General features: G+C 37.7%; 1 protein-coding gene across 1 annotated transcript in view; it reads right to left on the minus strand.

The window, feature by feature from the left end:
* The window catches only part of EEFSEC (eukaryotic elongation factor, selenocysteine-tRNA specific), a 120,253-nt gene that overhangs the window by 53,189 nt on the left and 54,033 nt on the right, over positions 1 to 13,031 (minus strand). Inside the window, exon 5 of the mRNA XM_079316595.1 lies at positions 4,033 to 4,674. Within this exon, the coding sequence (XP_079172721.1) occupies positions 4,033 to 4,674 (642 nt within the window). The remainder of the gene's footprint in view (positions 1 to 4,032; positions 4,675 to 13,031) is intronic.

Genomic DNA, 13,031 nt, shown 5'->3' on the forward strand with positions numbered 1-13,031 from the left:
GTATTTTACACTTTTTGAAACCATCAAGTTAAGCAAATATAAACCTCTGCCACTATCCTCTTAGTTCTCATGAAAAAGCATATTTTGATTTTCCTTCAAACTTAAACATAAAAAACCCTTGTGATCTAAAGCAAAACAGAACATTCACACATTTTCTTAACAGCTCAAAAATATCAAATGGTATAATACCAGATAAAAACCATTACTGCAGTAGAATCATGCAACTTTCTCATAACCAAGATGCAATCCCAGCACCTCAATTTCATGGATTAAGCTGCACCTCAGATAACACCAACTTCTCAAAATCTAATTTGTCATACATCATAGTAATACATATTCCCCTTTACTCTCCTTCCCCCCAAAAGATCAGTAGGTGAATAAACAAGGATGCACTGCAGACAGGTAAATGCAAAGACTTTAATGAGCAACAGTAGTCAAGTTTGGTTCTTTCTCTCCCAGTGCTCCACTCATTGGCATTACAGAAGATACCAAAAGGGAAAAGTGAGCAGTAAAAAATGCAATGACAGGGTACTTGAATTTCTGTAGAACATTTTCCATCACTTCAGCAGATGAAAAAAAACAAGAAGCTTAGGCATGAAATTTCAGTAAAATGTACTACTTGAAGACTGTTTTCTGGCTTAAGTATGATTTTTAAAAAATATTGTATAGTAAATGCCATATTTTCCATGGATTTGATTTCTATGTCAAATAGAAAAATGTCACTTTTATTCAGAGAAACAAAAAATGTTGGAGAATAAGTATCCTTGTTTTATCTAAAAAAAAATTAACCTCACAGTTCAGAAGGGTGCCATGCACAAGGGGCACACAAGAAAAATACTGTAATGCTGAAACTTAATGAATTTACAGCTCTTACTATTCCATCAGTGCTCTGAAAGTAATCAGAATAGGAACAAAAAGCCAAACCATAAATGCCTGATTTCTCCTGGGTAAACTGGTAGTTAAACTGCAGGGAATTTATTTTAATTCCAGCAGCAAGCAGGGGGGCTTGGGAGACCCCACATCAGATTAGCAGCAGTGTTTTACAAATGGGCACTATGGAATTGCACTGCACCCCAGCTATGGAAGCATGCTTCCATCTGCAAGGCAGGAATTACTTGCCCCTGCCTCCCTCTCTCCCAGCCTTTCAGGAAGCTATGAAGCTAATTTTCCCCAGCAGTATTCTCTGAAGGAAAAGTTCACTTCTTGTGAAGGTAACATGCATTTTTTAATTATTATTATTATTTTATGCCTCCCCAGGGAAGGTGAGGAGGGGGGGAGCTTCCTTGCTCAACAGAGAAAGAAATTTTCCTGTATCAGTGCCAAGATTAGACACCCTAAATTCAGTGATCCTAATCTCCAGCCATCCATCAGCAGCAGGGTGGGACCAACTGATTCAAATTTTCTATTAGCTGGTGACTTTGTGTACTAAAATAAATCTCTGTACCACCCAATTGTTCCTGCTGCTGTGCTCTGCAAAGCACAGACCCAGCCAGCAGCTGCCCTGCTGTAAGTATTTCCCCAGCAGGCTCTTTATACCTGGCACAGCCCTCTTCCCACCAACTCTTCCAAGTCCCTGAGTGCTCCTGGGACTTTACATCATCAGCCTTTCCTACAGGGTTTGCTCCATCATCCCTTCAGCATGCATCAGGGAAAATGCCAGCTCTGAGTATCTGCAGTACCACGGGAGGCAGAGTCTGGTACAAACAAAGCTGCAGAAACTATCCCATGGAAATTGTCCCTTTACAGGAGCTATTAGTACCCAAACACACAGTGATCAAGGCACATATACAGGGCACACTATATATGTGGTACAAAGGCAGGATAAAATAGTAAATCTTCCTGATCTACATTTTAAAAGGCATAGGAAGATAAAACATAATATAGCCTAATACATTATTCTGCTGGTCAAATATTAAATAAAGCATGTTCATTGGTTATTGTTTGGGCCAGAAAATAAAGTATGTGTAATTGATTAATGTTATTCCATTATTTACACAGTAAAATCAAAAGCAGAATATATAAACTGGCAAGCAGTTTGAAAATAACACTAAATAAAACCAATTAAAATTGTATGACCAGGGCTAACAGCAAACTGTTAACCCCAGATAGATCACACAGTTGGTACTCTGCAAGTTTTTAAGTGTCATAGATTAGTGGCATGTTTAGAGAACAAAAATAAAGAATGTGAGAGCAGTTCACCTTGTTATCTGTCTCCACAGCTCACAAACTTGTGGTCCCATTGTTATTGTAAGCCAGGTCTCACTGGTCCCGGCAGCATGGGCCCTGCACAAATGTGTCAATCTTTAGCCAAGATCAAGGCAAATGTTTCTTGAGCTCAGAAAGCTCCTGAGTGCCAGAAGAATGACAGACATACATTTGGTCTAGAGTTTCTCTGCAGCTCAGAGCCCAGAACACTTTGGGCTCCTGGTTCTAATTCAGTATCTCCATCAGTCAGAGAGAAAGGCAGCTGGACATGTCTAACAAAGGAGACAACACACCTGCTACCAAAATTGTGAAGAGTGACTGCAGATTTTGGGTGTTTAGATAGCTCATATAAACAAAGATAAAAATTCAGAAAGCTACAGACATCCCCTTCCTCCCTACCTCCCTTTCTAGTGATAAAACTGGCATTCAAATAAACAACACAATGCCATAGGTCTGTCATTCCTTTGAAATAAAAGTCCTTCAAAATCAGTAGTGAAAATCCAAAGGAGAAACTCATATTTTCTTTAAGAGCTAAAATTTCAACAGAAACCTCAGGAAAAAAAGGAAGAAATATGAATTAGGTATTAGATCAATTAATTTAGTGAGGCATTTTGAAGAGCCTCACTAATCATGCCCTAGCAGGGATCTTCCTACTATTAAATCACTAAAGCAAACAAACAATATTCAAGGAGTCTGCATTATACATAGCAAACATGGTATCATATGCCAAGTGTTTCATCTCCTATAGCAAATGAAGGAGAGATATTATGCAATCCTCAACTCAGCTGCATGGAATTTTGAAAAGAAGAAGGCTAAACACTTCATTCCAACAATGAAGTTTTGAGTTAGGAAAATCAAAATTAAAATGAGTTCTTTACCCAATATTCAATAGATCACCTATCATACCAATTCATCAAGTAAACAAACACTGAAGTTTGCATCAACTCTGTTCACTACGGGGTAAACAAGTTATTTATAAATCATGGGTCTCCACCTAAACCATTCATCATGAAAAATTCCACTATGCAATGTATAAACAAGTGATTCTCCACTGCTGACAGAAGGGTAACCACCACCAAGGCCAAACCTATGGCAGCAATGTAACACCAACCACTACAGACAGTGTGTATCTCCAATTCTGATGGCAGAGTACAAACAAATCCCCTTTAATTTTCACTGTAGCTGCTAACTCCCCCAGAAAGCATCTCTGTTTTCTGCTACACTAAGATGGGTCACTACAAGCACTACAGCAGATGATGATGATTACCTGTGTGACATAGAAACAACACACATTAGGCACATTTAAGTTCTCCATGTGATGGACCTAATTCCAAATTCAACATGCTATCACTTGTGAGGCATCCTGCAGGAAATTTCTTTTTGCCTACTAAAATAAATACTCTTATATATTAAAATGCAAAGATACAAAAAATAATTACTTGCATTCTTTGTGTTATTAACCAAATCCTACTTTGTTTTCCACTGCCTTTACATTTTAAATGTACTGCAGACTGTGTATACATCAATGGAAACCTGGAAGTTTTGTCACTCAGAGCAGTCTCTGGGAGGAACACACTGATCAGACACCAAAAGGATCACTGAAAAGACAGCACCAAATTACTCAAATGGATTGGAGTGAATAAACCAGTCACCTTGAAGAGTGATTTCTTTTTGCAAGCAGACCAGATGTAATATACTGAGTAATACAAACATTAGAAAAACCTGTGTAAGGCTCTGGAAGGTAGCAGTGACAATTCTGTAGCCCACCAACATATGTACAGGACAAATATTTCCAGTTCCTATATACAGCATAGATAGACAGCTTACCCTTTCCACTTGTCCTTCTTTGTGCTTCTGTTTGTACACTTTCAGCTTTGGAAGGAAAGTCTCTGTGTAGTTCTTGTCTTCCATGCCTTGGAGCAGTACCCCATGGAATGCCAGCCTGCAGGTATTGGCATGGATATCTGTATCCAGCTTAGAGCCAATCACAAGGCACAGTTTAGGACAAGTGACTGGTTTTTCAAACTCCAGCAAAGCCCATTGTTGTTTTGGGAGCTGGACTTCTCCTGCTTGGTCATTTTCTTTATTCTCCTCTGAAGAAACTGAGTCCTTGGACAAATATTCCTCTTGATAAAGATAATCTTTTTCAAAATCAAAAACATTTTCTTGAATTTCTTCATTGAAGTTAGCAGGGGCTGGACCAAAAAACATCACTCTTCCCATAACTGTTTCATGACCAACTGTGATGTGGAACTTGGCCTTAGTCTGAAGAGCTCCCCGAAAATACTGAATTTTCTTCAAGGAAATTATGGCAGCATGGATGGTGTGAAGTGAATCTGGGGTGCAAATCAGGCCTCGTTCCAGCAGTTTGGGATCAAACTGGGTGACACACACACCTACTCTGTCACCCTGCATTGCATAAGTCACAGGAGTATGAAACATCTGCATGGACTTGACCCTCTTTGTCACCTGTGGATGGAAGGGGAACAAAAAGAACAAAACAATTAATTGCACAAGTGCATCATAAGCACTCATATATGTGTATGTCACATGAAACCTGCTCATATTGTGATATATCAGCCACACATGACACCCTGCTGCCTTGTAAGACAACTGACCTAGAAGAGTCCACAACTCAAACAGCAGAAAGCCAATAGTGTGAGAACTCCATCACTTAAAATGACCATGTATTTGAGCCCCCAAGCTTATTCTTCTGTTCATGAAACTGAAGATTATCATATTAATATTTACATCATCTGTGCTTCAGTAGCCACAATACTATATGCAAATAATCAGATATACCCACACCATGGAATAGCTTAAACATATTCCCTCAAGAATCTGCAGAATCAAAAGTTTACCACTGCAATACCCATCCATGCACCTATGTGCCTACTTTCCCACTCATTCCATGAAAATCCTTTCACACACTTCCTTGGCATGGTTGAATAAACTGTAAAATGTGCAGAGCAAAAAAAAACCTTGTAATGTATTTGCACAGCACCAAGCACAATGAACTCTCATGAACCATCACTACAAAATAATCAGTAATACAAAAGCCCACCCTTTCCTAGTCTATATATACTATAAAAGAAAATCCTCAAAGCTTTCTTAGGAAGATATGAACATATAGCTAGCACTGCTGTCACTAAGATGTGGGGGCTCCATATCTCAGGAATATTGTAGGAAAAGTCAAACACCAATCACTACTTATACTAAAATTTCCCAGATGCTATACTATCAAATTTTGGCCTTAATGAGCTTGCTATTGTATTACTTGTTTCAAGGATAGGGGAAGAATGAAATAAGGTTTTAAAGATCAATCTAGGCTCAGTTTGTTCAGATTAAACTGATTTAGTTTAACAAGGATTAATTTTTGGCTTTTTTCTTTTTCAGTTCAGCAAACCATCACCTTTGATAAGCACCCTGATCCCCTCAAGTTGTATGTAAACAAAAGTTTTTTCTGGTAATATGTTTATGGTGCCACCTGTTGCATTTGTATCTTCTATCTCCTGAAAATAAAAAACAAAACATGCAAGCACCAATGAAGAGAATTCCAAGCCAAAGGACTGAACTTAGCAGAGCTGGGCTTCACCCTCAGATATCAAAAAGCTTCAGAGCACAGCATTTAGGCTGAAGAATTCAGAACATTATAAGGAACTTAATTATTTTCATCACAAATCTTTTTACTCAGTAATTCTTAATACTGAAAATATCAGGTTTTTTTCCTGTATCTTAGCTGCAATACATAAGTGGAAATAAAATGGTATTTTTCACATTCTCCTTTCCCACAAAGCTTGCTGCCCTGTATGGAGGACATCTCACTTGGCTCCAGTTAATCTGTCCATGCCTGTTCCCAACACCACCTGACTCAGAGGGGAACAAATTGCAGAAACTTAGATCAAAATAGAAGAGCAGATGAAAAGTCTATTGGCTGAACTAAAACCTTCAGTAACTGAAATATAAAGAGGTTTCCAAATAAGTCAGCAGAAAATGGTCACAGGCAATATACAGAAAGCTGTTTAAAAACAACAAAAATCTTGTATTCCTTTTGGAAATCATAATTTTACAAATAACAATACCCATGAGCTTCACCACTATGAATATTGTTTGGGTTCCCTGAGCCTCTGGCTACTAACCAAAACCAAAAGATTATAATGTTATTATTACAACATTTTTCAAATCAAATGCCACATCAATGCCTGTGAATTCTTGAAGAATCCACAAAATATTATGAGAAAGGAGATCAAGAGGTATGTTCATGTAAGAGAAAAAATCCTTACTAAAAATGCCTGAACCAAAGTAGTTTGTCAAGATATTAACTAATGTCAAAACAGACTTAAAAGGCCATTGTAAATACTTGGTAGTTCAGTTTCAAGCATTTTTGTACTCAAATATACATTTATTACCACTTTAGATAAACCTCCTCAACAATACTAACCATATAGATAAATTGGAAAGAAACAATTCAGCATTTATCTCCAGATTTCTATTGATTTCCAAGATTGCATTTTTAAGGGCTGGAAGTAGAGGGGCTTGAACCCCTTTCCCAAATCTTTCCTTCTTTCATCCACTACCCCTACACCTTTAACAGAATTTAGATAACATTTAAGAATAAAAAGCGTGATTAAAAAACACAATTGTGTGCATATACTCGGAACACATATTAGCTGTTAATTTGGCATCCATGGAACTTTCCTCAGTGTTATGCCCACTGTCTCCTCTTAAATTAACTCAAAAGATTAGGCACATCTGACATGCAGCCCATGAACACTGATCAGAAGGATCTCCTCAGAAGGAAGCTGAAAAAGCACTTTAGAAATATTCTCTTCACACGATTAACATTTTTTCCATTGGGATTACATCTCTTACCCATAGCATGCAGAGCTGGCTTGTATCAGAATATAAACTGTGTTCTGCCACATTCCTCAGTGTTCAACTACATTAAACAATACACAGTCATAAAGCATCACTTCATGTGACAAAGTCTGCTGTAATTCCTATGTGTAAGATAAACCTTGCAGTGGAGTATGGACACAAAAGTATCTTCCAGTGTTGAATGAGACCCCTGTTAATACATTTGCTCATGGTCTTTACAGTTTCAAATGCCAGTTCAAGACAGTTTGGATCCTAATCAGTTCTCATTTAGAAAACATTATCCTAATTGAAAACACATTGAAAATTTGCAGTATCATGTAAAGATCCACCCATCCCACCCCCCAACCAAAGCAGGTTATCTGTGCTGCTCCCAGATCTCTCTCAGGAGGGAAACCTTGCACATCGTGGCTGTGCTCACCCAGAGCTCTAAGATTCATCTGATTTCCTTTCAGCTGGGTCTGGCTTTCAGACAGGTCTGCCTGTCCTCAGACACGAGGAATTGCATCACTCTACTTACTGAGAATCACCACTTCATGCTGATCTACCCAGTACCCTGCAGATTATTTAATCAGCCCATCTGTATGGGCTCTAATTAGTATCTATTATTGTATCTGAAGTTTCCATAAACCTATCAGAGAAAGAACACATTCAAGCCCATTCCTTTTTCCTCTCCTGCTCTCAGTGCCAGAACTGTCAGAAGAGCACACAGCACAGTATCTTAACTGACCATTACCTCTGTTCCAAGAGCACAGTGTTTGCAGGAATTAGAATCTGACCAAAACACAGAGTGTGACTGGGGGTGGATTAGATCACCCAAAATGAGTTGGAGTTGAATCTCCTTCAAAAGGTCAGACATGGAACCAGCAGAGAAGTGAATCAGGGAGTTGGTCTGCACCCTCTGTATCAAATAACAAGAGCCAGAGTAGCTTTAAATCACTGATTTCCTGTTTTTCTGAGCAGACCATGAACATCAGTACAGTATTTCATTCCATTTCACTCTGATCCTGACTGACAGAGACACTTGCCCATGGTTTAAAATACTCCAAATGTAGGGATTTTCTTCAAGAGGCTCAAGTACACAAGTAAAATTCATCTGTATTTTGTCTGGCCTTTAAAATACAAACCCAGAAGCACTGAAAAGGGTGCAACTGACCCCCAGTATTAGATTTGTTTCTCTTATGTATATCTAGTTTCCCTATGTAAGGGATCCCTACAACCTATAACAGAGTTCTAAGCTTTCACATATTTTCTTTAGCTTTACAGCAATGGACTTTTCAAGCAGGGAGTTGGGGCTGGATCACTTAGTCCAACCCTCTAGCACCAGAATGAGGGAAAATACTTCAGAGCACTGTCCTGAGCAACAGGAATTCGTAACTGAGACCAGCTATGACGAATATCTCTCATATTTCTTTGCATTTATTTCAAGCACTCCATTTTAGTTCTCAAAATGCTGTCTGGAAAACAACTTCTATCTTCTATAGTCCTTGAAAATTACACAAAGCCCATTTTAGCAATCCACTCAAAGTGGGAAAATTAGGTCTTCAGACACAGAAAATAAACAATATTGAGTGCAACTTTACAATGAAGGCTTTACTGCATGTCGACCATGTAGGCAAACATGGAGAACTTGGATACCATTACAAAACTTGCCACAAACTGTGCTAAGAAATTCACTCACATTTTGTTTTCTTGTGGCACAGGGGAATTGATCATATATCAACATATAAATCAAGAGCCACATGTTGAAATCTTAAAACATTTGCAGAGATTTGCTTCCTGTTTTAAATTTTAGTTCATATAATCACATTACTGTTCCTAAAGCATTATGTAAAAAGTCATAAAAAGGGTGAGAAAAGTTTGTATTCAAATGCAGACTTTAAAACACAAAACAGAAATCAAAAGCATCCAAACAGTTCAGTCCTTGAGATAAACAAATGTATCCAATATATGAGAACCTGTTATTTTAAGACCAAAGGAAAAGCCCACTAAGATTTTCAAAGCAGTTTACTACAGACTAATAGAAAACAGGATACAGAAAAAGTCCACTAATTACTTTTTGCACTGACATGTCAGACCTTTTTTTTCCTTTATTTATCCAACTTCCATTAAGTTATCAGCCATATACCATTGCTCATCACTTCTTCAGATAAAAACCTAGCCATCCTGCTGCCTCTCAGTGCTGTGAGTGCATCTTTCTGATATGAGATGCAACCATGCCTTCCTGCAACGCTGATGAGAAAATGCAAAGTTAAAATAATTAGTCTCAATAATATATTAAAGAATATACTGATTATGAGTGCAGTATTTATAAAAGGAGTATGCATACACCTTATATAAAATGACCCCGCTTCAAATAGTGAGGACTCACAACAAGTTTAAAAATAAAAATCACACTTCAGAGCCCAGTCACTAAGAGCTGCATCTTTAAACTTACATTGATAAAGGAACTGAAATTAAGAAAGCACCATTTCAGCCCTGAGGTTTAAAAATACACCAAGTACAAGCCTGCCTGGATTCAGTACCCTAGCAAGAAAAAACACTCTGCAAGTGTAAGCTGGCCATAAATTGCAGCAAAGTGCCAAGTACATGAACCACCACCTCAGTATCACCCAGAAGTGCATCTTTATAAGCAGAAGAGGAGCAGCAAACTTCCAACTGCATGACCAATATGCATCCCACACCTGCTGCTCTTTAAAGCAAAAACTTCCTTCCTCCCTACTGATCTACTACAAATTGAAATAAAGAATAAGGCATGTCATCTTCACTCTTCCAGTATCCTCTCTTGGTGTTCAGAAGATACCCAACTACACTGGCCTCTTGTGTGAAAATTTTTTTTCAGTCAGCCTGTGTTTAAATGAACCAAAGCTCCAATTCAGACATAAAACTGCTCCCTAGATGTAAGCAGATATTTTATAAATTCTGTTCTAAACACAAAGAATGTTGAATTCTTTGCATTAAGAGGGATGGCAAAGCCAAATCCCAAAGATGAGCAAGCAGCCATGTATTCAGTGAAGCTGGCAAACCACCCCTGCTCAAAAGCATTAAAAGGACACATGGGCTGTGAAAGCACAAGAGAGCAACAATGAGCCATCAGAAATAAAAAGTCACATCCTCTGTTTAAATTTTAATAAAACACTTTTATTTTAGAAATAAAGCACTAAGGATTTTCTAGAATCTCTGAGATGCCTTTGTGGTTCATGTAGTAACTAGTTAGTTCCAAAATTTTACCCAGGATTTCAAAACACCAGAAAATAGAGATAAAACAGGAGGTGTCAATAATACATCACTAAACAACAAATCACAAAATGGAAACTCTGGCCATTGCTCAGGTTGTGGAGAGCCTTCTCTTCTGAGTCAACATTACAAGTGCAGCTAGGACCAGCTACAAAGAGGAGAAACCTCAAAGAGTCAGAAATAATTCCAAGTTTGTGGGTTCCAGCAAGATCATGTGGCTTAGCAGCAATTTGCTAAAAGACCTTGAATATTTCTAGAATCTATTATTTCTGCCTGGCTTCACCTCCATGTGGGAAAGGAATATAGCATCTGGAAAAAAAAAAAAGTTATTTCATATTGAATGATTGTTTTAACTTAATTTTTTAAAGTGAGTTTTATAAGGGCATTCACCATATGACCACTGTGGTGCTTATGTAACACCACACACGTGCTATCAGATTTAATATATTTCTCCTTCTGGATAAAATAACACCAGAGCCTGAAGAGCCTGTGCTGCAACATTGGAAGAAAGCAATATAACAGGGGATACTAAAATCCATTTGGGGTATTTCCTTTCCCAGCATCTAAAATATGACTATGCACCCAGTAAATAAAGAAGCAGGTCAATGACCTTACTCATATTACTGCACTTCAATACCATAATTTTAATTTGTATTACATATATGCTATATTCATGCAGACAGCCCCAAATAAAAAGATTAAGATTTTGCAGGTAAACTGCGAAGTCACCTTTGTGCTTAAGCAGTCTCCTCTAGCATTTAAATACATTAAGTTATACATTTTTCAACAGAACCTAATCTATCCCATGTACAGGCTGAACAAATCTCACTGAATAAAAAAAACAGTCCTCTATTTACCTCTCATGACTGAACTGCCCAGAATTCATTATTCACTGTAAACCATCAAATTCCCACTTTATTACATATAGGATATCTTACTGGAGTATTTATTTGGTAATTCCAGTAATCTTGTCACCCTTGTGATATAACATAGCACTATGCCTCACTGCAATAAACCCAACTGAATAATTTGCCACAATCCAAATTCTCAAAGAAAAAAAACCCCAATGTCCACTTTTTAAGAGGAAAAGGCTAATTTTTAAAATTATTATAATTTTATAGCAATTTTCCTCATCCACAGCAAAGTTTCCAATAGACTTAACCATTTTGGGCACCTTTTAACTCACACCAACCCCCCCAAATCCATCCCATCCCTCCCCAGCTGCCACATGAGAATGTTGTGGGAGATGCTGCCCAAACCTCACTCGAGTCATGACTCCTCCTGTCTCTGTGTTCTGCCCCAGAAACAATCAGGCTGCTCCAGCACCTTGCAGCATTTCTCAGTAACACAAGTTCTTAACACACTCCTTATCCCACCCTCCCTTCTGCCAAGCCCCACTGCACTTCTATTTTCTATCTGCTTTGCCTCTTCCAGATTTGGGTGATTTTTTTCACACAGGAGAGGACCACCTTCCATTTTAGTCCTCTGGCCAAAAGAGTTTAACAGCCATGCACATCAAATATCTGGTGGGGAGGGAATAGATCCCTGCACTCCCTGGATCTGCAGAAGGCAGACACCTACCATAATCCTTTCATCTCAAAATGACTAAAATATCCCAGGGTTTGGGGTCCTTTTTGTAACCAAAAAGGAATATTAAGATGTCAAGTATCCTAAATTAAGTGGCACTGCTTGTGCCACCTATCACTACAGATGACAAATTATGCATTTTAAAAGCATAGTGAGTTGAGGTAGCAAATATCTATGCAGAGAATGTCAGATCTATAGTAAAACTATGACACAGAAGCAGTTTAACATTTACATTCCAATTGAAATTTCTACAACTTATCAAAAATATTTCAATAAAACATTTTTCAAAGAAAAAAAAAGAAGTCAAAACCAATGCAAAATTATAGGTTAAAAAGGGCTGTCTGGAATTTTCTTCTTCCAACAGAACAAACTGAATTATTTTTTCCAAATAGATTTAGGTTTAGAACAATAATAATACTTTTATCTGAAGACTTCAAAGTCACATACAAAAAAATATATCACAGTAAACACAGGGTTGAAGGTTTTATAGAATTTCTACTTGCTTTTTTTCCCCCCTTCTTCTTTAAAAGAAATTTGTTTACTACCACTCTTTGAAAAGCATAAAAGGGAGGAAACTATAGGGAGAAGAAGTAAAACTTTTACGTGTAAGGAACATTTGGAGCTTTGTGAGAAGGCTGGTTTTGACAGAATATGCGACATGTAGCCCAATGTGAGTAATATTATATCTCAAATAAAAATCAGCCCATGAATATACATAATCCAAAAGGTAATTCTCCCAATCTCTGAAATGTAATGGAGCCACTCTAGATCACTGAGGCATGAATATTTACTGTATTCAGGCTTTACTGCTCTCGATCTGGGTTCAATTTTGCAAATTAAAATGAAGGCTCTGTGGATAGAGAGATTAAAGAGGAGCATCCTAAAGCCTGCCTGTTTCCTTGGTGTGGTAGCAGTGATCTGGTTACCCTTCTGTTGGGTTATTTCTTTTTACTTATTGGAGTAGTTCAAAAGCAATTGAGAGTGGAAAAGAAGGTCATTTTTGGGTCACAACCTTAGAGTTAAAGGCTCACTAAGGAAAACAAACAGAGTGAACATAAAGTTGCATTTAAAAATAAAACTTGTAATGAAAAATAATATTTTCAACTCTTTTCACTTCTATTTTGAAT

The sequence above is a fragment of the Erithacus rubecula genome (genome assembly GCF_903797595.1).
Source record: "Erithacus rubecula genome assembly, chromosome: 13".
Lineage (NCBI taxonomy): Eukaryota > Metazoa > Chordata > Aves > Passeriformes > Muscicapidae > Erithacus > Erithacus rubecula.